Source organism: Rhea pennata, chromosome 1 (genome assembly GCF_028389875.1).
Source record: "Rhea pennata isolate bPtePen1 chromosome 1, bPtePen1.pri, whole genome shotgun sequence".
Lineage (NCBI taxonomy): Eukaryota > Metazoa > Chordata > Aves > Rheiformes > Rheidae > Rhea > Rhea pennata.
This window is the reverse complement of record NC_084663.1, coordinates 62020484-62046687: the sequence shown is the minus strand read 5'-3', so window position 1 is coordinate 62046687 and position 26204 is coordinate 62020484. Positions and strand designations below refer to the sequence as shown.

Here is a 26204-nt window from a genome sequence, read left to right as displayed (position 1 = left end):
AGATTTGTTTCTTGCTTGGCATTTTCTATTTCAGCCAAGGGGGAAAAAAAAGATGAAAGATTCAATTTTTTTATTTTTATTCTTTTTTTTTTTATTTATTTACAACAGATGTCCCTGACCCTCCTCAGGCACCAAATGTGACTGAGGTGGGTGAAGACTGGTGTGTTATGACCTGGGAACCTCCAGCAAATGACGGTGGATCACCTATCTTAGGTAGATGCTTTTCTTTCTTTCTTTCTTTCTTTCTTTTTTTTCTTCCTTTTTTTTTTTTTTTTTTTTTTTTTTTGAGGTGATGTTCTCATATTAGACAAAAAAAAAGACAAAAAAGCTCTGGAAAAAAAATCTCTGACAAAAATAAAGGACTCCATACTATCAAAGTTTAGCTCAGGCTCTGGAGAATTCCACTCTGAGTAGTCAGCTGCAAAAATGTTATTTCTGATCTTGGATGTTATCAGATATCTTGTTTTCTGATGCTTTGAGATTTGCCATTTTGTATGTTGCCACAGTATCATTCTCCCTGTGGGATGGACTTTGAAAGATAGTCTCTGCATTATTATAATACCAAACTTCAATCAATTGTTTTGAATGTCAGCAGGGTTTTTGGAAACATTTTATTGAGCTGATGAATATCTTCCCATACACTAAAAAAAAAGGAGTAAAGTCAGAGTGGCCCAGAAGCCAGTAAAATTAAACACAGCAGTGTTGTAAGTCAGGTCTGAAAAAAGATTGTATGCAGCCATGAAAGCCTAACAGATGCCTTTCAGAGAGTTTGTAATGGGAAAAATGAAACAATAAACCAATAAACCCTAAGACTAGAAGGGGTTACTGAGTTGCAACTAGAAAAAGGGCTATTGGACCATCAAAAAATAGACCACTCATCAGTGAGTCCTATGCCACCAGTTACTATACTACTATCTTTTTGGTCAATAGGATATTTCATTGAAAGGAAAAAGAAACAAAGCTCCAGGTGGATGAGGCTGAATTTTGAACTGTGTAAAGAAACAACTTTTGAGCCAAAGAAGATGATTGAAGGTGTTGCCTATGAGGTCCGTGTATTTGCTGTTAATGCAATAGGAATTTCCAAGCCAAGTTTGCCTTCAAAGGCCTTTGTTCCTTTAGGTAAGTAAACAAGAATATAGAGTAGCTATGCATTTAGCAAATTCTCTTTGATAAATTATTGTTGTCATTTAGTTATATGATCAACTATGATCAATATATTTTAAAAACTATAATCATTTGACTAAGGTTTCTGTGAATCATATCTAGTTTCTGAGTCAACAGAATCAGACTAGTGGCAATTCAGAGAACTGATAAAATTGATGAATTACAGTCTTGGTTCTTTTGTGTCTTTCTCTTGCTACAAGACAAGTAAGGCATTGGTTTATGGCCAAAAATAGTCAGAAAGAATGTCCAGAAATCTAAAAGTCATCATCTTCATGCTTCATGTTATGAAAATGAGACTTTTTTTCAAGTTCACTACTTATGCTTTGCTGTTACATCATGCTTTGCATTGCAAAAAGGTGCACATGTTCACAAATAATCCATACATTTCTATTCCTGTTATTATTTGTGCTTTAAATTACGTAAAATTAAATGTAACAACGAGTAGGGCTTGTCATCGGCCTAATGACAGCATAATCTGAGGGGTTTTCCATATAAAGAAACAGATTTTCAAACTACTGTGACAACCACAGGTCCCTGTAAAGAAATGATGCCTTCTTCTGCAGGCTAGTAGGAGCTTCTGCCTTGCTCAGAGGACCCCCATGATGCAGAAGAGCAGGAAGGAGAAGGCTTTCTCACTACAGTGTGCTCTCCTCTTGTGACAAAATATACACTGTTGTAAGATATGTTACTCAAATCTTTCCTACTATAGCTTTCACTGCTCTTTCTCCTTCTCAGTCTGTAGCAGAAGGCGCCTGACTTTCTAGGATAGGCTGTGAACAGGTACTGAATGAAGTACCTTCTTTTCCTAATTTGTCTTGGGAACAAACTAGGTTGGTTTGGGAAAGAAAAGTCAGGATGAACGGAAACGTCAGCTAGGCAGGGATTAGCCTGTTCCCTGCCAGTTCGATGATGCTAAACTAGAATAATACACCATAAATGCAAAACTTTCATAGTAATATAATTTTCTACCTTGTTCTCACTACCTACTTGTTTTAGCTGTTACCAGTCCACCAACTCTCCTGGCAGTCGATGGAGTAACTGATACCTCAGTTACAATGAAGTGGAGGCCACCAGACCACATTGGAGCAGCGGGTTTAGATGGCTATGTTGTAGAATACTGCTTTGAAGGAAGTAAGTGACAATAACTCTGGTATATTACTAATAGTGAATATAGGTGAGACTTTCTCCATTATATTTTTTTCCAGGGATGTCAGGTGCTCCCACTTTAAGGCAAAGATTAACCAGTCAGGCTGCAGGATTTTGTTCAGGCTTCTCTTTAGTTTGTACTCCAGATCCTTCTTGTTACTGTAGTTTGACCCACCTTATATTTGATCTGAATTCCAAAAAACTCTCCATATAATCTGTTGTAGTGTACCAAGTACTGTGTTCATCAGTTTCCTCATCTTTGAGATAAGGTTGGGTGCCCTAAAGAGAGTAAATGGATGGATGAATGGATAGACAGGTAGATGGATAGATAGAAATAATAAATGAGTAAAAATATGATATGAATTATGTGCAGGTTGGCTGCTTTTTAGGGACAGGAGGTCCTTAGTGTGGTAATACCTTCTTTATCATATTACTAACTGGCTACTTCAAATGATATTTCACAATACTGAGGTCAGATAGGCTCCCCAATGACTGGCAGTAGACATTATCTAGGCATGCAAAGCTCATGTCTGGATATTGAATTCCTTCAACATTTCTGGGTAGTTAGATACAGATCTTTAACTACATCCATCTCTGACATAAAACTGTATGGAAGTGAAAAAGGTTAAAGATATGAGAGATTGAACTCATGAGAGTAAAATAGTAAGTCATAGAAAAACACAACATATATTGTACAACTAGAGGCTTTGGTGATCAAACAGCAGAAGCTTAGTATTTCCCAACAGATTTTCTTCTGACTTGACATCAAATGAGGTCTGTTTTCAAAAAATAAAATCTAGCAGCTCCTGGGTGAGTACTAAGTAGGCTGAAGTGGTATATGCAATATCCAGCCACTGTGGCTGAGTGCTGATGAGTGGGACTCCAGAAACACTGTGTTGGACGAAGGGAACTCAGCTTTGTTCAGCTCAGTCAGCTGCTGATTGTTAATCTAAGCGATGGGTTGGGTATGTTTTACAATAGGGCATTTATTACAGTGAAAGCTTTTTATGAATGCAGTCCACAGCCTGGAGACAAAGAGGTAGAGGACAGAACTTGCGATTCATGCTGTCATGTGTTTCAGATTCAGACAATCCAGGAAAACAATAGTTCACAAAAGTGTTCAGATATCACAGCAACAGTGTGCCCTCAGGTCTCACTTGGGCAAGGGGGAGAGGGAGTGAAGAACTACTGGCTTTTCTCAGGAGCACTCAGCATCTTGTAGCGTTGAGTTGCGTATCTGTAAAGAACAGGAACAGACTGCAAGGAGCTCAGAGGTCTGGAGAAGATTACCTGAAGGCAGACACAGCTGGCATGGTAGGAAGGGTTTTCCTTGTATACTGGGAGGGAGCCGCGGGAACATCTCAGAAAGAGTAAGCATGCAGTTTCAGATTAATATGCAGCAAGTATAGGTGACATGTATTTTCCTGTTTCCACTGCAGAGATACAACTATGTACTGGCTATAGAGGGGACTGGCAATATGAGAACTGTATATTATGCTGAATGCAGTTATGAGGATGGTAGGGAAAAAAATTAACAGTATTGGGGATTAAAAAAAAAAAAAGTTTCAGCACTGCAGTTACAAATCCATTGACATTAGACTATGCGATTCACTGCCAAATAAGGCAATAAGAGGGGAAATATATTTATGAAAATGCAAACTATGTTATTTAAACAAATTTTACAAAACTACCTTTTACAGTCTATCAGACAAAAGATCATTGTATATCTATTGAATGGAACAAATTCTTTACTTTTTTTCTTTTTCAAATAGGTTTAAAACATATGAAGATACAACAAAATGGCAGCCAAGCCTGTCATTTTATTGTTACCCACCTCAGTTAAAATACAATGGGTACAGTGTATTTTACCTAGCTTTTTGAGTGTTTATGTATATCTATATATGCCTCTCATATATGCATATACATCTATATATACACAATAAACATTAGTTATGTGTATATGTTATGAAAATATTTAGGAAGAAACAAGATTAAAATACCAATAAAAAGACATAGAACTTTATATAGTTTTTTTTTCTATGCTCAGTCTTTTTTTTCTTTCTTGCAATATCTCAGTGCCTCCTTTTCTCATTTTTTCTAGTGCCTGTTCTGCCTCAGACTAATATTTCCTGTACTGTTTAATAATTCTTTTTAATTCCTAGGTACTTTTTATGATTATCTATGTTCATTCTGCTATTCTTTTCTTTTTAGTTCTGTGCCTATAAACCCATTTGTCTTCACCTTCACCATTCTTTCATTTTCATCACTGAGGTAGTTTTAGAGAGGTTTTTTGAGCCTTCTCTATCACAGCAATCTTTAGGAGAAATCACAAGCTGGATATAGCAAGAAGAAAATACATATAAATATAATTTAGAAGCATCATGTATGATGAATATTGGCTTGGCTTCCCCAAAATTTGTTTTGCCCTTTATTCTGTATCTCAGAGCTTGATCTACATGCAGGACTTTTGGACTTCCTCAGCTACAGTAACATCTCTGACAGCTCTGTGAGTATATTGCAGAACTGGAGTTTCATCACGAGTATCTGAAACTGGCATTACATAGGGATGACCAACATGACAGGTACAAATATAGGACTCCCTTTCCCATGGCCAGCTTAGAACATCCAGCCTGAATCTCTTGCTGTGGTGGTGAGTCAGAGTAAAGCAAACCTTGCTGACATTGGAGAAGTTGTAGTAATTTAGTAATTCTTAGTAATGTACGCTGCTGAGTGGTCCTTGTGTGACATTTCAAGGGTAATCCGATGAGCCCTAGTTTTTCCTAGGAGATTATATTTATCTGCCTTCAAAGGGCCATTGTGCCCACAGAAGATCTGTTTTCATAGCTAGTAAATGGGCAGTTCAGAGACTCTTTTTTTGTCTGAGATCTTTGCCAGAGCATCCAACCAGGAACATGCACAGATTCTAGGATAGTATTTTTACTATCCTGAAAATTGCAGGGTCCGGGAATCCAGGGCAGTGATAACTTTGACCAAGAAATAAAGGCTTTATGATTACGTTGTGTCTACTCTTATTCACAGTTTCTGCCTTATTTAATTTTCTTTCTCTGATGCCTTAACTAAACGTATTCTATTCCTCCGTCTCCTCAATTTTTTTAAAGCCTCCTGTTTTTCTGTCTCTCTTCCTTAAAATTCTTCTCTGAGTTTCTTCTTCTCTTTATGATGTGTTTTCTTCTCCTCTTACGCTTTCACTCATCATCATTTTTGCTTCATTTCTCTGTCTTCCAAATGCTCCTTTAGTCTCTTTCTTTTCACCTTTCCAGGACTGTGATTGATCAGGCAAAACAAATCAAAACACAACAAAACCATCTCCTCTTGCTTTCTCTTTTAGCTTTCCTGTCAGCATCATACATAACATCTCTTTGATCTAGATGCCCCCTTGCTGCCTCTTTCTTCCCTGCAAACTGCCTAAATACAGGTCCTCTAAATCTTTAAAGCCCAGCATTGATCTTTGCAGACTTACTAACAGGAAATGCTAACCCCTGACAAAATGCTCCACTTGTGTGAAAGTGGGTGTCTCTGATTAATCTTAATGATGGATTCTCACAAGGTATATCGACAGATCTGTGCGATGAAATGGTGGAGCCACCTTATAACCTGGAAGGTACGGTATTCAACAAAGGGTATAAAACTTCCCTAATGAAAGAAAAACTCTCTTAATAAAAATAAAGATAGCTTTCCAAGAGTATGATTGAATTCTAGGGACACCAGTCTACAGAATTTACTGCCTTACATGGAAGGGGAGCGGGGGAGGGAATCAGGAAACTGAGTCAGCAACCGCAATCCACTTGTGTTAGAGACTGAAAGAAGCAGCTTTAAAGAGAAACTAATTTGTAAAAATAAGACACACACTTACAAAAATGTACTACAGTGCCATGCACTAAATCTCGAGGGTGCTCCAGCTTATAACGGTGCTCTTGTCTTTTATGCCAATGTTAAAATGCTATTTTTATAGGATGAGGAAGGTGTTGATACTTACTGACTTGCTACTACATAAATCTGACTCCAAATGTCAAAGTGTCAGCAGCATTAAAGTGATCTATGCTTGGTGGACAGGATGGGAAAGAAAGTATCGTTTGTAATTGGAGCTTTTCTGAATGTACTGTTACAATGACTCTATGGATTATATGCAACTGCCTAATGGTAGGATAAAAAAATCCCTGAGAAGGCTGTAATTATGGGAATGTCTTTGATACAACTTTTCTTTTAAAAGGCATTAGGCGAGATGATATGTCAGTGTGCTTTGTAAATACTCCGTGCTTCTCTCATCTCTGCACTTTGAGTGGTATTTTCAAGGGAACTCAGCACTGGTCTAACTGTGATATTATTGAAATGAATTCTCAATCCCATTTCTTTCCAAGGAAGCTGTAAAGCAATGCTGAGTGCTTTTGGAAATCTACTCTGTGTCCCTACCCACCCTATTTTTTTATCAACTGACTTTAAAGACTAAGCAGATTTCTCTCATGTAAAATTAAAAAGTAGCCACATTCTGAAAACATTATTTATCTAAATAAGAGCATATAATTGGCTGAAATCCATTACTGTTAGAAGCATATTTCCTATGTGTGGTTAAAATGAACCAATATCATGCTATACCTTAATTAGGAAACAAAATAGAGGGATTCTTCAGTGTATTTTCAGTTACCACTTCGTGTTTTTCCTCATTGGTGCAGTGATTATATTTATAATTCCCAATTCCTTTGCTTCACCTTCCCCTCTTCTCTTCCCTAAACTAGCGGATGAATGGATCGTGGCTAACCCAGAATTGACAGACAAAACGAAGTTTACCATCACTGGCCTGCCGACTGGCTCAAAAATCCTTGTGAGAGTAAAAGCTGTGAATGCTGCTGGTGCAAGTGAGCCTAGGTACCACCCCCAGCCTATTTTAGTCAAGGAAGTGATAGGTAAGAGCCTCTTGCTTACACTCAAACACAAATGTATTCTGCTTCCGTGCTTAGTTGTTTTTAAGGCTAAATCTTACTAGCTAATCCCATGATATGGCCACACAAAGACATTTTGCAGCGCCTAGAAATCATGAAACTGTCTTTAAAAATATTTGGGATTCTTTTCATCATTCATTTCTGAGACTTCACCTCTCAGGTTCTGAAGCCTGAGCTCTTTCCTTGCTGCTCAGGTTTTGAAAGGCTTTTTTTCTTTTTCTTTTCTTTTCTTTTCTTTTTTTTTTTTTTTTTTTTTTTTTTTTTTTGGCAGAACTAGAACTTGATTTTCCTTTTTTAAATAGACCTAAGATTTTCACCTCTTCTTATCACCATGGCACTTGGGGTTACGAACACTGACAATGTACTGAATGTAACGCTGTGGGACATGGGAACGTTTCAGATACTTCACCCACTAGTCACTTCCACGAACCACATGTTCTCATACTAATAATGACCAGCACCAGTATTGCCCCACTGGTAAAAGAAGACAAATGTCAACTACAAACTTTTTTTTTTTTTTTTTAAGAACCTCCGAAGATTCGTCTACCAAGACACTTAAAACAAACCTATACTCGGAGAGTTGGAGAAACTGTGAATCTCGTTATTCCTTTCCAGGTAAAAACTAAAAACACAGATAGAAAATTACTCATTCTTCTTATATTGTAACTTTTTAAACTTTTCATGTAACTTTGGTGGGCCAGTAAGTTAATTTAAGCAAGCACAGAATCACATAGGTATACATAGGCATCTGAAAGCTTTTTTTTTTTTTTTTTGACTTCTGAAAAATATGATGTTAAAGAAATTAACTGAGTAACTAGCACGCAGAAACTGGTTCATTATCTGTCATCCACAGGACACTTAAAATCTTCCCAGTAGACTTCACATAGGAGATAATCACTAGCATGACACAAAGGCGTTAAACTGACAGTAATTAGATACGGTGTCAAGGGTGGGATTGTAGCATTTAATCATTGCTTTGTCTTGAGGGAGCAAAAGGGAGGTGCAGACTGGGCAGAGTTTTCTTGTCTCCCACAGAAACAAAGCAACTTTTAAATCCTTGGGATCACAGCTATAGCATCGCTTCTTCCAAGGACGCAGCCCAGGTTTCCCACAGCAGTGTGTTACCACTTCATTCCCCTACCTTTTACAAGAGTGAGTGCCTCTTTATTAGCAGGATCCTTATTCTTCCGAACGCAAGAATTACAGCTGAATTCATTTCTAAGTCTTCTCTGCACACACAAAAATACTGGGCATAATCTGACTTCTACAAGGTTAACAAAAGCTTAATAAAAGCTTGTTCATCAACACACCAGATATACTGCTTCTAAGAAGTTAAAACAATATTCTGTGGTTATTCTCTAAGCTAAGGAACTCAAAAATAGGGTGAAGTTAGTCTGGTCTACCTAACAGCCATTCCAAGTGCTTTTCCAACAAGAGAAGATCAGGAGCGATCCCTAGAGGTCCAATCCACTAAGGTGCCTTCCTCTTTTACTGGCAGCACAGAGAACACAGACACTTCTAGAGGGGGAATGTTGTAGGTTTTCTGATTTTTCCCCCTCTTTTCTTTTAGAAAATTGAAAAATGCTTGTGCAATTGTAGCCTGAATTTCCAAATATTTTCAGTCTGCTTCTTAAAAAATGCTGCATTTCAGGTGAATTAATGGGATTGCCTCTCAAATGCTGCGTAGTTTTTAAAGCATTCCCATTGTTTCTTTCAGAATGGTTTTGATTTCCCCTTTAAGAGTAACACCGATATCTCTCCCAAAATCATACATCAATTGTTTTCTGACTTCTTACAGGGAAAACCAAGGGCGAAAGTATCATGGAAGAAAAATGGTGCTCCAGTAGACAAGAACCAAATCAACATCCGCAACACTGAAAATGACACTATCATCTTTATCCGAAAGGCAGAAAGGAGCCATTCTGGAAAATATGACATGCAAGTGAAAGTAGAGAACTTGGAGGACAAAGCTACGATAGACATTCAAATTGTTGGTATGTTTTGAAAAACTGACTAATAAATAGATGCCAGAGAAGCCTATTCCAGCCATTTCAAGGCTATAGGAAAACAGAGGAATCCCAAAGAGAGCATCTGTCTCTACAGTGATATCTCTGCGTATCAGAGTTTCTTGGCTAAAAAATTGTGGTTTCTAACTAACCTCCCAGGCAATGGCATGTGCTCATCAGAAAAATGACAGTCTCTTTCAAAACTTCATTGTTTTGCTTTTTGTGTTCTTTTTTATCCAGAATGGAAGTTTGTTCCTGTTGAGTGGGATCAATGGCCAGAAATAGTAGCAAGTTTCTCACCAGCATAAAATGGAAAAACCTAAATATTGAAAGAATATGAAAGACGGAAGGAATGACAAGAAAATGCATTTCTTTTTCTATCAATTTCTTTACACAATGTGCAAAACTGACACACTGCCTATGCAATGATTGACACTTCTTGCTCTAAGAACCTATTTTCAACTGCTTACAACTTTCCCAAAATATCACATCTTTACACAATTAAAGAACGTATTATAGTTCATACCCCCCAAAGTGGTCAAGTGAAGTTTTTCAGAATTCTGGCATGCCCTAACTTTTAAAACATTTATTTTGAAGTTTTGATATTCTTTTGACATTGGGTTTGTCATATGTGTGTAAGAAAGAGAGAGAGAGAGCAAACATAGTAGATGTCAGCTGCCACGTTTTCATTACAGATCGCCCAGGCCCACCAGAGGTTGTAGTGATTGAAGATGTCTGGGGAGAGAATGTAAATCTTTCATGGAAGCCCCCAAAAGATGATGGTAATGCTGCCATTACTGGGTACACTATTCAAAAGGCAGACAAGAAGAGTATGGTAAGTAATAAGTAGATTTTAAAAAGGCTAATGTACTTACGAACTTCTTCCTTTTACATACAGAAAACCTTATTTTGCTTAAAGTAGTGTAGATGGGCAAAGTATTGACTGGTAAATGTTTGGAAAATCTGCAAAGCACATTTAAAAATCCCCTGTTTATTGTATCTAAAATCTAGAAATTGAAATGTTTTCAGACAGTGTAAAAGAGGAGGACTAAAACAAAAATATTAATTTTGAAGGCAGCAGGTTGCTACTGGAATCAAAATACAGCGCTATTGCTTTCAGTCCTGTAATATTGCATTGTGTAAGTCATATTGCCACTCCTTGCTGCACATGGGGATAATGATACATACGTAGTTTACAAAATGCTTTGAGATTTACAGATGAAAAATACGATATAAAAATGTCTATTATATTCATTAAGCAAACATCTATCTTATACTTCCTTAAAAGACGAGAGCCAGATTCTTATCTTTAACACTAAAAATGTGAGCACTGGAAATCTAGGATATTATTTTGGGAATCCAAGAGAATGTTTTTGCTCAAAAAAGCCCTTTAATACGTTGATCTACTACAAGGTCTGATCAGTTCATTCCTCTTGTGCCTCTATTTCCCTTCTCATTCTTCATTTTTCCTTTCTCTTCGAAATATAACGTGAGATGGTCTTTGTACAGTGACATTAACAAGGATATCCCCTGTCTCTACGTTATTGTTTTAAGGAGAGAGCAACAGCAGCATTGCCTGGGGTCCGAAGTGTCTGGGGTCTTTCATGACACAGTTTTCCTATATTATCTCTAGTGTGGAATTGTGCAGCTCTGGCACAGCTGGTCTTCTGCAGAAGGTCGGTGTCCCAAAACACAGCTCCTTAAAAATAGTTCCCCAGAAATAACAAACAGGACACCCCAGATTCACTACGGAGTGGCAGTCCATTTCTGAATATCATTATCTATATTTCTGGGACATCTAAAATAATGTGACTCTTAAGCTGAAAAAAATATCAGTGCAAACTGTGGCACAGGAAACTCAACACATGTACGTCTTTAGAAAGTACATCTTTAGAAAAGCAAGAAAACTAGGTAGGGCAGAGTAAAGAAAAGCAAGAACTTTGTTGTGAACATATTGTGTTTTATATTAACTGTTTTTTTATCTCTGTTTACTCTTTTATCTCTGTTTACTATTAAAGTATTGGATAATAGGATAGAACCCATGTGCTCTGTTTGAAGCGATGCCTTTCATCTATGATTCTTGCAAGTGTTACGCAGATAGATGCCTGAAACAGGATGTGCTTAAACATTTAGGCCTTTCCAAGCGATGTGGGCAGTGCTGAAATCAGAGGAATTCTGAGATGACGAGGTCGCGTCCACAATCGTTTCTTCAGGGCAAGTACAAGAGATTGCCCATGCTTGTCTTTTAATTGCTTTGATGACAGATTAATATGCACTGCCCTGAATTTCTGGAGTTGCTTACTGCAAGCTCCTAGTACCTTCTATTTGCAAACTATTTCTCAGATTGTAATCACGTAAGATTTAATATTACTCTTCTCCATTTGCCTCCTTCCAGGCAGAAAGTTCTGAATAACAGTCATACAGTTCTCCAACTGTCTGCTTTTGGGTCTAAAACCCACATCCCCATCTCTGTCTTTAGATTTGGCTTTCAGTTTGGAGGAATCACCTGGATAAAGTTACATTTCTCATATACACTCAGCTTGTGGGAGAGGAGGCAGATTAGTGCATCAGCCTCTTGTAGTACACATTACTATATAGGGATTTGTTTTCTCCCCCAGTCTGCAGTTTTCTGACCTGCAGCGATACTCTTTCCGCCAGCAGAGTGGAATCCGAATGAGGGAGCCTGCCTTGCCTTGCACAACGCAACCTTCATAATATCAGATGTCCTGGAAAGATCCCTCCCAGCCAGCTGAGTGCGACAAAGCAGCAGGGTTTGCTTTCCGTTCAGCTCGCAGCGCTCAGCGGCGAGCTGTGTGTGATACTATCACCCAGCTCAGACGGAACAATTAATTACCGTTAGCTTCGCCACGTTAGCAATCACTAACATACCCTTCAAAAGATCTCTTACTCCCACAGGCTTGATGACCCTTCCACGCAGTTAATGGACGAGATACGGGGTGCACCGGCGGGAGGCTTAGTCTCTGTGTTTGTGTGTTTTAGGAATGGTTCACGGTGATTGAGCACTACCACCGTACCAGCGCCACCATTAATGAACTTGTCATAGGAAATGAGTACTACTTCCGGATCTTCGCTGAAAACATGTGCGGCCTCAGCGAGGATGCAACAATGACCAAAGAGAGTGCTTTGATTGCCAAAGACGGTTAGCTAATTATCAATGCCTTATCGAGAGGGAAGGGGTGTCCTCAGAGTATGGAAGGTGATGAGAACTGAAGGCCATGTCTACAAACATTCACATGCATTCCTAACCCCACAATCAGGTGCAACTAACAGCTAATAAGTCATTGTTTCATCCTGATGAACAGGATTTTTCACATTAGGACACTGCATTTTTGACTTGTCCCCCGGTCCCTATTTTTTTTTCAAGGGTGGGACATTTTTCTCATGTTCCGTCACTTTCTATGATCTTGGATCTCAAACTCCTGTCACCACCTGCAGATCTAAGTTTGGCAAGAGCTGAAAGGAAAGTTAAGAAGCTGTTCTGTTAGAAGTGGTAGGTTACTGCCTCCCAACGGAGCAAGTGCTTCTAGTCCGTTTTACGGCAGGATCCAAGAGGTAAGATTAATCTCTGATGAGCATCATTCACAGGTGGAGCAGGATAAATTCTGAATCTCTCCTGTGTCAGGAGTCCTGACATTTCAGAAAGTTTGACTGCAGAGTGGCACTTGAAACAAAAAAAAAAAAAAAAGAAAAAAAAAGATGTTGATTGCCACTTTATGGAAAGGAAATTCTACAAACAAGCGGTTTAAAGGAAGAAGATCAAGCCAATTCACCTCAGTTTGTGAGAAAGAAAGGAATAGATGATTGTCATGATGCAGAGGACAGACAAAATAGATAATCCACACAGAGAGGGCTCTCCTTCCTCAGAGCAGAATATCTAGAAGCCCTGGGAGGAGCAGATAAAGAAAAGTATTCCAGGCTCCCTGACATGTGATGGGGAACCAGGCAACCCTGAAATGAAATTCTCAATTCACTGCTTCTAGCAGTGGAACTTGGACATGGAGCCACTTCTTAGTTAATGCTGGAGTTTCAGGGACTTTCGGGTTCCTGTCTCCACAATGAGCAACAAGGTAACCCTAGGGTCTCCAACATGGAAACACTTTACATTGAGAGTGTCCCTGACCCATAGCTTTAGGGCAAAAAAAAAAAAAAAAAAAAAAAAAATCCACACAACCCACTAGATAAGCTGGTATGATCCCACTTTCATCAAACATGCTTTCATAAATTTCATAATGCACTCTGCACCAGCAAGTTGTTTCAGACAAAATCTGCTGCCAAGCTCTACATACAAACATTGAGTGTGAAGACAGTTAGTCTAAGTTCAGAGACACAGATGACAATTCCTATGGCATATATTGGCCATAGAAAACTCCTCTTGTGATCATCAGAAAATGAGCATCCATATTAAAAGCTGAAGAACTGAAGGTGTTGGTACTAAAACCCACTTCCACTGTTAAAAAGAAAAAAACGTTTTTCCATTAGAAAAGGCATTGTGAACAAGAGGTGGGCTATAGGAATTGCTTTTCATCACTCTTGTCTTCCCCTGTCATGCTAGCAAGTATCAGGCCTGTTGCACTGGAATCAGGATGAGAGCTTGGATCAGGTTTCAGTGAAGCAAAAATATTTAATGATGCCTGTGCACAGGAATTGCACAAATGTAATCACCAGTTATGTTGGTACATAAAGCAGTGCAGATCAGAACAGACTCAGACTCTTTGTATCTTCCTAAGATGCTGAAATATTTAGCTACACTATAACACTTTTAAAAAATTTTTGTATTTTCATTTCATAGGTAAAATCTACAAATATCCTGTTTACGAAGATTTTGATTTCAGCGAACGACCACTGTTTACTCAGCCATTAATTAACACGTTTGCTGTAGCTGGTTACAATGCTACTTTGAACTGCAGTGTTCGGGGCAACCCCAAGGTACAGCATATCTCTTAACAGAATCAATTAAACCACAAGACAATTTAATCTGACAATAACAATTTTAATACCATTTTTATCATTCATCTTACTCACAAGCCATACTGAAGGCAAAAATGTGGTGTGGGTTCCAAAAAATACAGAAAAGGAGCGGACCAGGTTCCTTAAGTATTCTTCCTTGTTCTGCCATTGATTTGCCGTACTGCAGGGCAGATCTCCTTCTGCCCTTACGTTACCTAGCTCTGCTATAGGTATTATAATAGTTATTAAATCCACAGATAACCCAGTGAAAGGATAGGATCTCGTAAATGACTGGGCTATACTGGGTCCAACTGTATGGTTAACATACTAGTAAAAGTTGTTACTAAACTAAAACCATAATTATTCTGTAAAAATCTAATTATTGTTTAAGATAGTGCATTGCAATAGCATGTAGGGACCACACAAGTTCTTAGACCGTTGTGCAATGCATCTTCCAGTTTCTTCTGAGTCGTGTCTCTGTGATCCAGTTTTCATTGCAAAAACATGAACTGACCTAGTAAAACGAGAACTCAGTGTCTCTTTTAAGAACATATTCACTGTTTACTGTGTGCTGTCACAGCTTCTGCCATTTTGTGTGTAAATTATTTTTAAAACATGCTTGACTCATTAACTTGGAGAATTATTCAACTTTAGCAGAATATCACAAAAAGATAAAAAAATATTTCAGGTCATAGATCTGTGCATGTGGTTTTGGTTTTGTTTTTACCACAGCCCAAAATAACCTGGATGAAGAACAAAGTGATTATAATGAATGACCCAAGATACCGAATGTTCAGTAACCAAGGTGTCTGCACCTTGGAGATCCGCAAACCCAGTCCATATGATGGAGGTACTTATACCTGCCGAGCAGTCAATGAACTTGGAGAGGCAGAAGTTGACTGCAAACTGGAAGTAAAAGGTAAGGGTTTTAAATCATTGCAAAGGCACTGCTTTTCTGAGTACCACCAAAGCAGGAGTCAAAAGCATGAAAGGCAAATGCAAAGGGAGGTTCAGAAAGCCCTTTTAAAAACTTTCCCAGATGAGAATAACAACTTGGCTAGGATAAAATAAACTATCCTGGTAGCTTTGGTATCTCTTTGTGGGCAAGCATGTTGTGCCTACGCTAAACCCTCTTCCTATCTCCCCCAATTCAAACACTCATTGATTGCAAGGACTCTTGTCCAAGGGATACGATGATAGGCTCTAACTCTCAAAGCTCTAATACTTAACTCTAGTTATATACATAGCTATACAACAAACTCTAGAAAGATTCAGTCACGGGGAACATGTCTTTGGAACAACATCAAAAAAATCATCTTGGATAGGAGATAGATCTCAAGGAAATGTAAAAGGAAGAAAGGGAGAGAGCAAAAAGAAAGATTAATTCAAGGCAGATTTTATCTGCCTTAAAATGGTGTATTAAACAGAACAAACATTGCCGCCAAGGAAATCCTCTTAGTGTAGTTCGTTAGCAAAAACATGTGGCAAAAATTAATACTGTTCCCAAGGACACGAGCTGATTGATGGAGCTGCTGTATTTGCTTTAGCAACAGATTATTCAAAATTATGGATTTTGCAAATATAGGAAAAGAGGAAGAAGTTAGAATTTTACTGCTGAAAATTTATCTTTATTTTCATTAATAGATGTATTTTATGAATTCCAAGTAGTTTAGCATTGACTAGGATATCATGAATGGCAATAGGATTTGGACTGGAATACTAATGAATAATCTAAAGAGAATATGCCTCAGCAAATTGCTTCCTCATAAAAGACTGGGTCATATTTAGCTGCCCTAACTTCCAGCAAAAGCAGTTTGCCTTGATTACAGAAAAAGCTGGCCAATAGGAGGTGTGTCTAACTCAGGCATTTATATGGAATTCAGGCTAGCTGCATGTGCCCTAATTATATTGCAACCATCATGCTCATCTATAATGAAAACCAATATATTTAATATCCTTATGAATTGTGTTGTGTTAGTTTTGGATTACAACTTGCATTTTCTGCAGTTACCAATGTATCTTGTCCCACAGTGTAAATCTGCTAGCAAGGAAACATTACAATAACTGTTCAGTCTATAAAGTTGTACATAAAACTTAAAAAACAAAAATATCATGTTGCTTAATTGGCATGATTCATTTTTAAGATCTTGTGTTTAAAAAGTGATGTCCTTTTCTCAAAAGTAAGAATCTTTTCCATAATCCCAACTAAACTTTCTATTTCACAGTGTAACAGAAGACATCATCCCCTAAGAAGGTTGTTTCATTTATTCTTTGTGCTAAAAGACCAAGTTAGTTTGCCATTTCATTAAACTTCCTAAATCTCTAAGTACTGAAGTCCTCACCCGTATTTACACTCAGTTCTCACTTTTTAGTCTTCATCACTTGTAGCACAAATACTACATTTTGAATATTTGAAGCCTTTTATTTCTATCCTTATTTTTATAGAGTTTCTGTTATATTATGTACAGAGTACTAGAAAACATTTTTTTAAAAAATGAGGTAATTTAAGTAATGTCAGTCCAATTTAGGAACCTCAAAGTCCAGCTGTTGCCCAAGATTATATATTGGTCTTCAGTAATTCCCTTTCCAGTTGTTGTGAAATACGGATGCTTCTGCTGATCTTGGAACTTTTTATCTGTGGAGATATGATAAATTATAGTTTTTTGGTTGAAGCTTTATGCAAGGACCATGTCTTCATTTCAGATTCCCTTTCCAAGAAATCATTCGTCAGCAGTGGAGGCTGTTCTATGCTATAGTTTTTGAGAGATGAGTTTAGAATTCAGTTTCTTACTATTGGACATTTATGTACTGGTATCCAAAACACACTGGAAATAGTTAGATCCTTTTCCAATCAATTATAAATAATTTATTAAAAGAAAAACAACTTTACAGTTCTGTTAACTAAAGCGGCTATTAGGTACATAAGAGAACCTCCTTGAGAATTTTTGCTGACGTGTTCATTTAAATTTTGTAAGTCCTTTTTTTCTGAGTAGTGGTCTGAAAAAGACAGCACAATCCAGTATCACCACAGGGTGCCAAGCCTTTCCCATACACAGATGATTCTTTTCACATTGGTTGTCTAAAAAACAAAAATAAAATGAGTATATACAGTAACACGGCAACAAACATTTAGGAAAGCGGTGAAGCACTAGAACAGATTCCCTGCGAGGGTGGTAGAGCCTCTGCTACCAAGCGCTTTCAAGGGCAGGTTAGGTGAATGGCAGTGGCTGAGTTTACTGCTAGGGTTAAGGAATGCATTAAATGACCTCTCCAAATTGACACCATCCTTTCCCACCTTGAAGCAAAACCTCCCAAGCTCACTGACTGCAACTTGTTGATAGCACAGACGTTTTAGCCCCATAAATACCATTTGATCAATTGAATCAATTGGAATAGACTCTAAATACTATGTCACAGATATCTTGCTCAGAGCATTTGATTCTGCAGCATCCTGGTTTTGTACCACCTCAGAAGTCCTCAAGAAAACGCTGTCCAGTATCCCACTATCCCAGTATCTCAGTATCGTGTGTTTTAAGGGTTCCGCGCTGACAGTCTTAAAATAACTGGCAGTTTGATGAATTCAGGGATTACAGCAGCTGTATTGAGCAAACCAGGGTAGGCTCAAGGCTAGCAATGTAGCATAAACAAACGCAAACATGTACTAGGCCACCAGAGCATTAAAAACATAATTACACCTTATTTCACCCTTCTGTCTACTTATTTGTTGAATGACCATTCTCTCACATTTCCCAGCCCGTATGTTCAGCTGGCTGCACATCACAGTAACACAGAGCAAAGAGTTAGGGAATTCTCACTCCCTGGAAGTGGATAGCGTGTGCGTGTTTATGTGTGCAGGGTACCGTCAGACTGGCATCGAGTTGAAAGTGGCCTGAATAAGACCAACAGGATCAAGGCTTTGCTGCATACCAGGGGAATGTACTAGCTGCAGGGCTGTTATTATAGATCTTTTGATAGCTGAGTTACGCTAAACAGTGCTACGCTATGCAAAGGTATATATTGCAGTAAGTGAAATTTCCTTCAGTCGGCTAGAATTTCTTTCAGCCATCTATTTCTGAGCTGTTGAAGATTGCAAGTTTATCATGTACATATATATATGCACAGTCCTAGGAATGCCATAGGAGAACTACTGAGAGAATAGTGTAGGATTTCGGATGGTACATAGTGTTTGAACAACTGAGGAGCTATGAATACTCAGGCCATGAATACTCTCACTATGCTACACTTTTCTACTTGCAGAGCCATGTGCTCACAGTATTTTAAATATCAATCTAACCCCCCCACACACCCTTGCTGTTACTAAATTTAAATTCTGGAAGTGTTTTAATGACAATTATGAGCACAAAAACAAATGGTTCATTTTTAAATCCTCATTTTATCCTCATTTTTTTTTGCATTTGCTACTGTTATTTCATTTTTCTATTTTCAGTTTTGCTGAGTGAACTTAAAAACGGCAGTTACATCCTGCTCTGTAGAATTGTATGTTCAATGTCTTTAAAAAAAAATACACGTGCTGAAAAATACAGTGTTGCAATTTCCAAAACGTTTTAGAGAAAAGACTAGCTCTACCTCATTGATAACTTGAACAATGACACAGATGTAGAATCTCATACTCATCTCACTAAGGAAAATTAAAAAAAAAGTATGCTTGTATTTTAAAGTTTGCTGAGGTAGATCCCTAAACATGGCTGTAAATCTCTCTCTACAAGCAATAAAGAAATGACTCCTATTAGCTTCACTGAGGTCAATGAAAAGATACTGATACGCTTTTCTTATCGTGAAACAAGTGTTTTTGGAGAACATTCACCTGGAGAGTGAAATCAAGGTTGGTGATCACTCTGAGAGGTCGATGGTAGCAAAGATGCTATTTGAGAAATGTTGAAAAATAAGGTGTTAAAATCAAATGAGAAGAATTTCAAATGAGAATAAATGCCACTATAAATATTCTAATTCTGCAGTGATATATCATGGAGTAATTAACCCAGGAGAACCATTCTTCTTGGCGGGGAATAAACAGGTTTATAATAAGCATATACTCCGCTGGACATTCCATTTCATTCCCTTCCTCTCTTTTCACATGAAAATGTGTTTTCTGCATGCAAAGTGTGTATTTACTTGCTTTTTTAGATTAAACTGGCTAGGGGCTCATGGCATAGAACATCTATGTCACATGAGCAAAGAAGGCCAAACTAATCAAGAGTAAAGGATTTTAACTTCAGTGTTACAAAATATTTAGACATATTTCTGCTATGTCACTGGGCATAGAACCACCTGTACGTATAACGAATTTATTTAATAACTGTAACTACCTCTGACCAGAATACTTAAGCCTTTCAGGAGAGAGAAATTTGCATCTCAAAAGCTATCTCTAAATTAGTTTGTAGAATTATTGAAAGAACAGAAGTATTATGGAGTGTCTTTTGCTGTTCTTCAAAAGCATTCCTTATTACAGATCAGTCTTTGATTACTACTTAGTGCTCAAAATGTTAATCCATGCCTGCGCTTACACTACAAAATCTAAAGATAAAATCTTGATCCAGTTGAAATCAGTGGAAGCTTTATACTTATATACTTACAAGCATATGCTTCTACTCCATATGCTTCTACAGAAGATTTTAAATTCAGTATCAGCAAATTTTAATGGCAGAGAATCTGGCCCTTTCCATAGAAATGTCTTTGCTTTTAACATTGCTCAGATCCGGAATATTGACAGAGCAGTTTTAAAATGATAAGAGATGCCCAGAAACTTATCTCCACTATTCTATGCATCAAAATTTATTATTTCAAACCTAAAATGTGTTAGGCTAGATAATGTTCCTGTAGTATTTGAAGTATTAAGGTAGTTTTTCCTAAATGGCTACAACAGTTACAAAATTAAGTGCTTTTATATGTGTGTATATATGTGTGTATATATATATATATATATATATATATACACAAAATATATGTATGTATGTTCTGTAGAGTCAAATTGCTTAAAGGGCTCCTATAAATGGTATGCTTTAAGTAATGTAAATGTTGATGTGTGACAAAGTACATATTTTAGTGCATAGCTATGTAATTCATCTGTACTTGATTATTTTGCCTTATAGAGTTTCAACATATATATATATGTTTCAGTGTTATGTGTGTGCTTTTTTTCCCATGGTGGAAAACACTATATATATATATGTGCTAGCTTCTTTTTAAGCTACATTTGGAAACTTTGTTAGGTGCATAATTTGGTTCCAATCAATACTCTAGACTAATTACAGGAGTTATAGTTACTTGAACATATTAATATAGCTTTTACATATTACTGATATTTTGAAGTGGAACTGGATCCCTACCTTTTACTCCTCATGTGCTTTTACTCCTACATATTTTACATGACTAAGGATTAAAACATCATCTTGTCATAATTGTAAGCATAATTTTACTCAACATTTTCTCTCCACTTTTGTGTTTCTGATTCAATGGTTACTTCTCTTTCTCTCTCTCCCTTAGTTACACAGTAAGGATTTGTGAATGTATATTGCCATCTAAGGTAAGCTTTCATATGGTTCTTGCATATGAAGCTTATGTCTGTTTTCACGTCATACAAAGTTTGCCCAGTATGGCTTGATTTTCATTATGTTGCTTAATGAAAATGTTTTTGGAATGAGTAGCATGATAGTTTTAATGCATATTAAAGCCAGATCTTTAAAATAATTGCTCGTTACAGTACCCCTGTTAGTAGTACATCCTGTTACTTTCTAATAGTGCACGTGCTTCAGTGGAATTTAACACAGCATGAGTTAGGATAATTCATTAGTATGAATAAAATGCAAGTAATGGGAGAGCATTCTGCATTTACAGACAGTTATTTGCATATAGGAATATACCTCTACATAAATGAAATGTTTATTCAACACTTAATTTCCTTTAAAAAAAGGAATGATTTTTATCACAATTTGCACTTCATGAGTTGAAAAGAACGCTAAAAAGCATTTTTTTTTTTTTTTTTTTTTTTTTTTGTCTGTATTGTGCATCTACCTAAAGTTAGGAACAAACAGTTCTGAAACAACAACAGTATTAAATGAGATAGCATAGTTACTTATAATCCCTAGTGACTAATAGCACTTTAACTGGATGATCCTTGTGTTAATAAAGGTTATAAATTCCTTAAATTTGTAATCAGAATAATTGCTGAAAGATCAGCAAAACTGCATTTAGCTGAAGCACTCAAAGACAGTAGTATCTTCCTCTTCAAAATGTACTTTTGCATTTAAACTTCTGGTGTGCTCCCAAAAAGGCTGAGAAGGTAAGTGCAGTTATTAGTGGATGGCTTGCAACTTGCAGGATGGAATAATCACACAGACTTGTAAGAGGAAGAGCAGTGGTATGCAGCTTTCTTACCACATATGCCACCTCTCTCCTTAAAAAAGGGACAATTGCTAATGTTTTTTAGCAAAATATTTATCTTTTTCCCACTATTCCTTCCAAATGCCAGCTGATTTCAGTGAAATTAATAGAAATATTCATGTATTTTCTTCTACAGATTTCCATGACATTTTTTTTCAATAGCATGAAATTTCAGCTCTAATTTGGATTATTTGTATTAAATTACTAATTGTAGGTCAGTGGGATCTGGGGGGGGGGGGACCCACTGGCATGTTAGACATCAGACATATTTTTGGGGCAGTGACAGAAATTTTGCCTTGGATTGCCAAAATTACTAAAAATCTACTTTAAAGATGTACTTTGTCCCTTCTTCAAGAACAGTAGCTAAAACATTGAGTACTTCCATTGGCTTTCTTCTAAGCCTCGCTTGATACTATAGCAAGGGGATTTAAAATACATTTGCTTCAATTTTTACTCACTGTGGCCAAGCCAAAGCTGTAAAGCATGTAGACCTAAAAGGCCCTGAATATTACTTCTGATACCTGCTCTGTGAATATTGACGCCTACCATAAAACTGCAAACTGAAGATTTTCATTTTCACAAAGGCAGGAAGCAAAATTTTGTCAGGGCTGCAGGAAATTTTCAGGGGGGCTTGTGAGTCCAGACTTTAATTTGCAGCAGCTAATGAAGATGCTGGCAGCTGGAACCAAGTGCGGGGTAAATGCCTCCTATGCGTTCATGTGGCAGCCCCACAGCCCCAGCAACAGGCAGAGCTTACACAAAGTACCTGGATCCAAGGTGATTTGTGTTATCTAGTTTTCATTCCAAAATGAATTGAAAGTTGTTCTTTGTTTCAAGTCTTCCCCAGAAGAAGAAAGCTTTGACTTTCATCAGTTCTCTCCGGAATCTAAAATTCTGATTTTTTCCCTGTTATTCTTTTATATACGTCATCCCAGCTGTAAATTTCAAACAATGGGATGAGTATTTTGCTAAATTCTTATAAACTATTATAAAACCCAACACTAGAATAATTTGAATGTCTCTGCATGCTCTCCACAACTCTTCCTTATCCCTTGGTATCAGGTGTTTTCTACATTGTTCTTTCTGGGCTGAATTCCATCTTCAACTACTCTCCTAGTGGAAATCAGGAGGATTACTTGCAGTGAAGCTTATAATCCATTGCATGGAGTGAGATACATGTCAGAAAATGACTTGCCAGAAATGAAATTCACCCTGGGCAAAAGATCAGTACAAGTCCTTCACAGAAAAAAAAAAAAAAGATTCAGTGATGGTTAATTCTTGTGCTGGCCTTTTGAACAGGGATGAATTTTATTGCATTTCAAAATGAAGTATAAGATAGGAATTGACTAAAGCTGTCACTTAAGCCAGGAAAATAATGCTACCAGCCTCTTGCTCCAGGGACCTTCAACTAGAAAACTGTCTCGTTCCCTTGCTGTAGGTGGGCTTTCGCTCTTCAGGCTATTAATGGACGGAGTGCCTCCACATATCATTGATTCATACATGCGTGAAGTACAGCCAGACAAAACTGAGGGGAAGTGAGAGTCCGTCCACAGTGCTTCCTGCCACTGCGTTGGAAACTGGTAGCCAGAATTGCAGCATTTTAGTTCTTGCAATGACAGAACAAACCTGTGGTTGGGAATTTTCTTTTCTCTTTTGTTTCTTATTTCTTGTTTTGTTTTCCCTACCTGCGCTTACTGAAAAGAAAGAATACGCATGGATTGCTTTGGGGTTGAAATGAAATGAACTGAAGGCAACACACATTTTGTAATGTTCAGCTTTATTTTCTGTTTGATGTTGTGTTTTGGTTTTTAACAAGGAAAGAGGAGGAGCTGTGTAATAAACGTGAGGAGGCAGTCAGAGTTGGTACTCAGTGGTACAAAGCGTATCTGTCTCAGACTGAAAGCATACGGATTAACCAGCAGCTGTGCAGTAACACCTTTGGACTACACACCTCTTTGATAAAATATCTTATTCACCTGAGAATTGTTTAACAGAATATGGTTTTACTATACGTAATTAATACATATGTACTTAAAGATCATTTAAGCTGAACATATGTTCCTTTAGAAGTTTTGACTTCCCAAATCCCTCCCATAAATCTCTCAACTGAACTGAAATTGTTTTATTTAATGTACAATAAATATGAAGTGTTTAAGAACTATCAAGTTATTGTTTACTATTTTTTCAGTTGTTGTTCTGTCTCATTTTATCACATTTCTTGTTTGCTTTCCACATACTGCGATGCAGGAACTTGAGCCCATTATACTGAGTAGGACACATCATCCAATGGGCTTCACTTTTAAGATACATGACACAAAACGTGAATGGAGAAAAAACTATCCAATACAGGCAATTTAATATCTATGTTTCCATTATTTAAAACATAGTAAATACCAGCAATGACAGCTTTCATCATTTTGGATCAGCCCCTTTCCTCAGCAATTCACAGAGTTCTTGTAGGTATTGTTGCAGATAAGTGACTCTGACTCTACTCTATTGAGTTTTTATTGTTGTTGTGTAAGGCAAAAAAGTCTTAGATAAGGTAAAATGGTTGCACTAATCTTCCAGCTTTAGGAGCTTTAGCCTCCAAGAGAACCAGCTGTTCGTAGTATTTCAGCAGTGGTGGTACTGCATTTAAGGCTCCAGCTGTCTCAAGCCTGTGAGATACAAGATCATACATAATTTGACTAGGTTGTCAATGCTTTACTTTCCTGCCATTTACCAGTTCACAGTCCAAATGTATAGGCAGGATAAGTTATGAACTAACTGATCAGTTATCGTCTTCAAATCAATTCTGGTGTATACAGATAATGGTCTACTAAAACCAGTAGCAAAGTCACTGCAAGATGGTTATTTTCACATCAGTGCATTTTCAAACATCTAGCATTTAGCAATTATGGAAGAATAAATTGATTTGTTACTATGAACAATCATTGTTGATCTGGTGTTTTTACATTTGGATTGCCAGTTCCTCTTTCACTTTGGGGATTTGATTGCCCATTCTTGCTTTGTTTTGTCAACCTCACTTGCTCTTGAGGTTTTCTTTCTTCTCTCCTTATCTTTGTGATTTCTTCTGTGCTGCCTTCTGTGCAAGAAAGAAATTCTCCATTCCCCCAACCTGCATTTCACCCTGCTCCTACCAAAATCAAGTCTTTCTCTTTTCCACACACACCCCTACACCTGAAAGCATGCAACAACTGTGAGAAAAAGAAATTGAATAAATCTTTTCTTATTTTTCTTTATTCTGTATCTTACCAGTGAATCAAGTTTTTCTTTATCTATCATTAAGCCTGCAGGAGAGGGTCACTTTCAATATATGCCTTGCAGCTTTAAACACATGGCTCTTATTTAAATAGTATCACTTGGTAGAGGCATATTATGCTTAGCAGCATAAGCTTTAATTAGCAAGTTTTTGCTTTTCAGTAAGCCAAAAGGGATGTGCATAGCCATCTATGCTTTGTGTACAAGTATGTTTACAGCTGCAAGCTCATATACCTGCTGCCTCAGCCTTAAGATACCATATATAATAACCTGGTGGCCAGCATAAACCTCAGCTTCTGTAGACTTCCTGCAGGAAGAATTAGCTACTCTAATTTCTACCAGATGCTAACAGCATTAAAAGGCAAGCTGAACTAAGCTGCTTTTCACTGCCTGAACAGTAAGCTTCATATTCAGATGCCCTTAATCCCACCTCAGTTGCTTTGCTATTGGCTGTCCCTTGGGATCTAGATGCACATTGCCAATAAGAAGTACTAGGTACTGGTTTGTAGGTGGAATCTAGGTGAGTGAGCATTAGTGTGCTATAAATTCACACTCGCAGTAACTATACAGACCAGCCAAGCCCTGGGCTCAAAATTAACTGAAAATTACTTTGAGAGGAATGACAGGAATACACTGCTAGGAGTATAGGACAGGATTGGAGGGGATAGGAAAGGAATTTCAAGATCTAAAACTGGCTGAAGAACCTTAAATAGAGAATAACAGAAGATCAAGTTTTGATTGATGATGAGTTGCCTAGTGGGATTCTCCAGGGACAGTGTTTAACAGATGAAATGAGAAGATCTAAAACTCAGAGCTAAGAGAATGCTAATGAAGTCTGAGGTTAATACTATCTTAGGAGGATAGAAACATACTACAGATAACAAAAACCTTATGAAAAACAGCCCAGCGAGAATAGAGGCAGCCAAAGAACACCGTGCTGTAAAATACATGACCCAATGCTCCCAAGATAAAGTTTCCCCAGCATAGGTTCAAGTGGAATTTCAAAGAAATTTGTAAAGCTCAAAGAGACCTAGGAATGAACCAGGACTACAAACAAAACTAGTCCTGTGATACAATGTAAAACCAAAACATGAAAGCTACAAAACTGAAACTAGCAGTGCTTATATGGTTTATGGCCATGTTTCCTGATGTCCAGTAAGATGTGAAACTGGTTCAGTTTTCAGCTAGTGGCACATTTCATATTATCTGACCCCTGTGTACATACTCCGTCAGCTAATAAGGGTTTAGGCTACAGTTCAGCTGTTCTTCAGTAGCACCATTAGTAAGGATTCTCTTGTCT

The 26204-nt window shown here is 37.5% G+C and overlaps 1 protein-coding gene across 1 annotated transcript in view; it reads left to right on the top strand.

The window, feature by feature from the left end:
• Positions 1-23182, top strand: part of MYBPC1 (myosin binding protein C1) — a 51075-nt gene extending 27893 nt beyond the window's left edge. Inside the window, exons 18-31 of the mRNA XM_062569690.1 lie at positions 109-213; positions 931-1119; positions 2161-2295; positions 5864-5932; positions 7065-7232; positions 7795-7883; positions 9067-9262; positions 9970-10109; positions 12275-12434; positions 14085-14221; positions 14975-15161; positions 19219-19277; positions 20747-20753; positions 23082-23182. Of these exons, the coding sequence (XP_062425674.1) occupies positions 109-213; positions 931-1119; positions 2161-2295; positions 5864-5932; positions 7065-7232; positions 7795-7883; positions 9067-9262; positions 9970-10109; positions 12275-12434; positions 14085-14221; positions 14975-15161; positions 19219-19277; positions 20747-20753; positions 23082-23182 (1742 nt within the window). The remainder of the gene's footprint in view (positions 1-108; positions 214-930; positions 1120-2160; positions 2296-5863; positions 5933-7064; positions 7233-7794; positions 7884-9066; positions 9263-9969; positions 10110-12274; positions 12435-14084; positions 14222-14974; positions 15162-19218; positions 19278-20746; positions 20754-23081) is intronic.
• The last annotated feature ends 3022 nt before the right edge of the window (positions 23183-26204 follow it).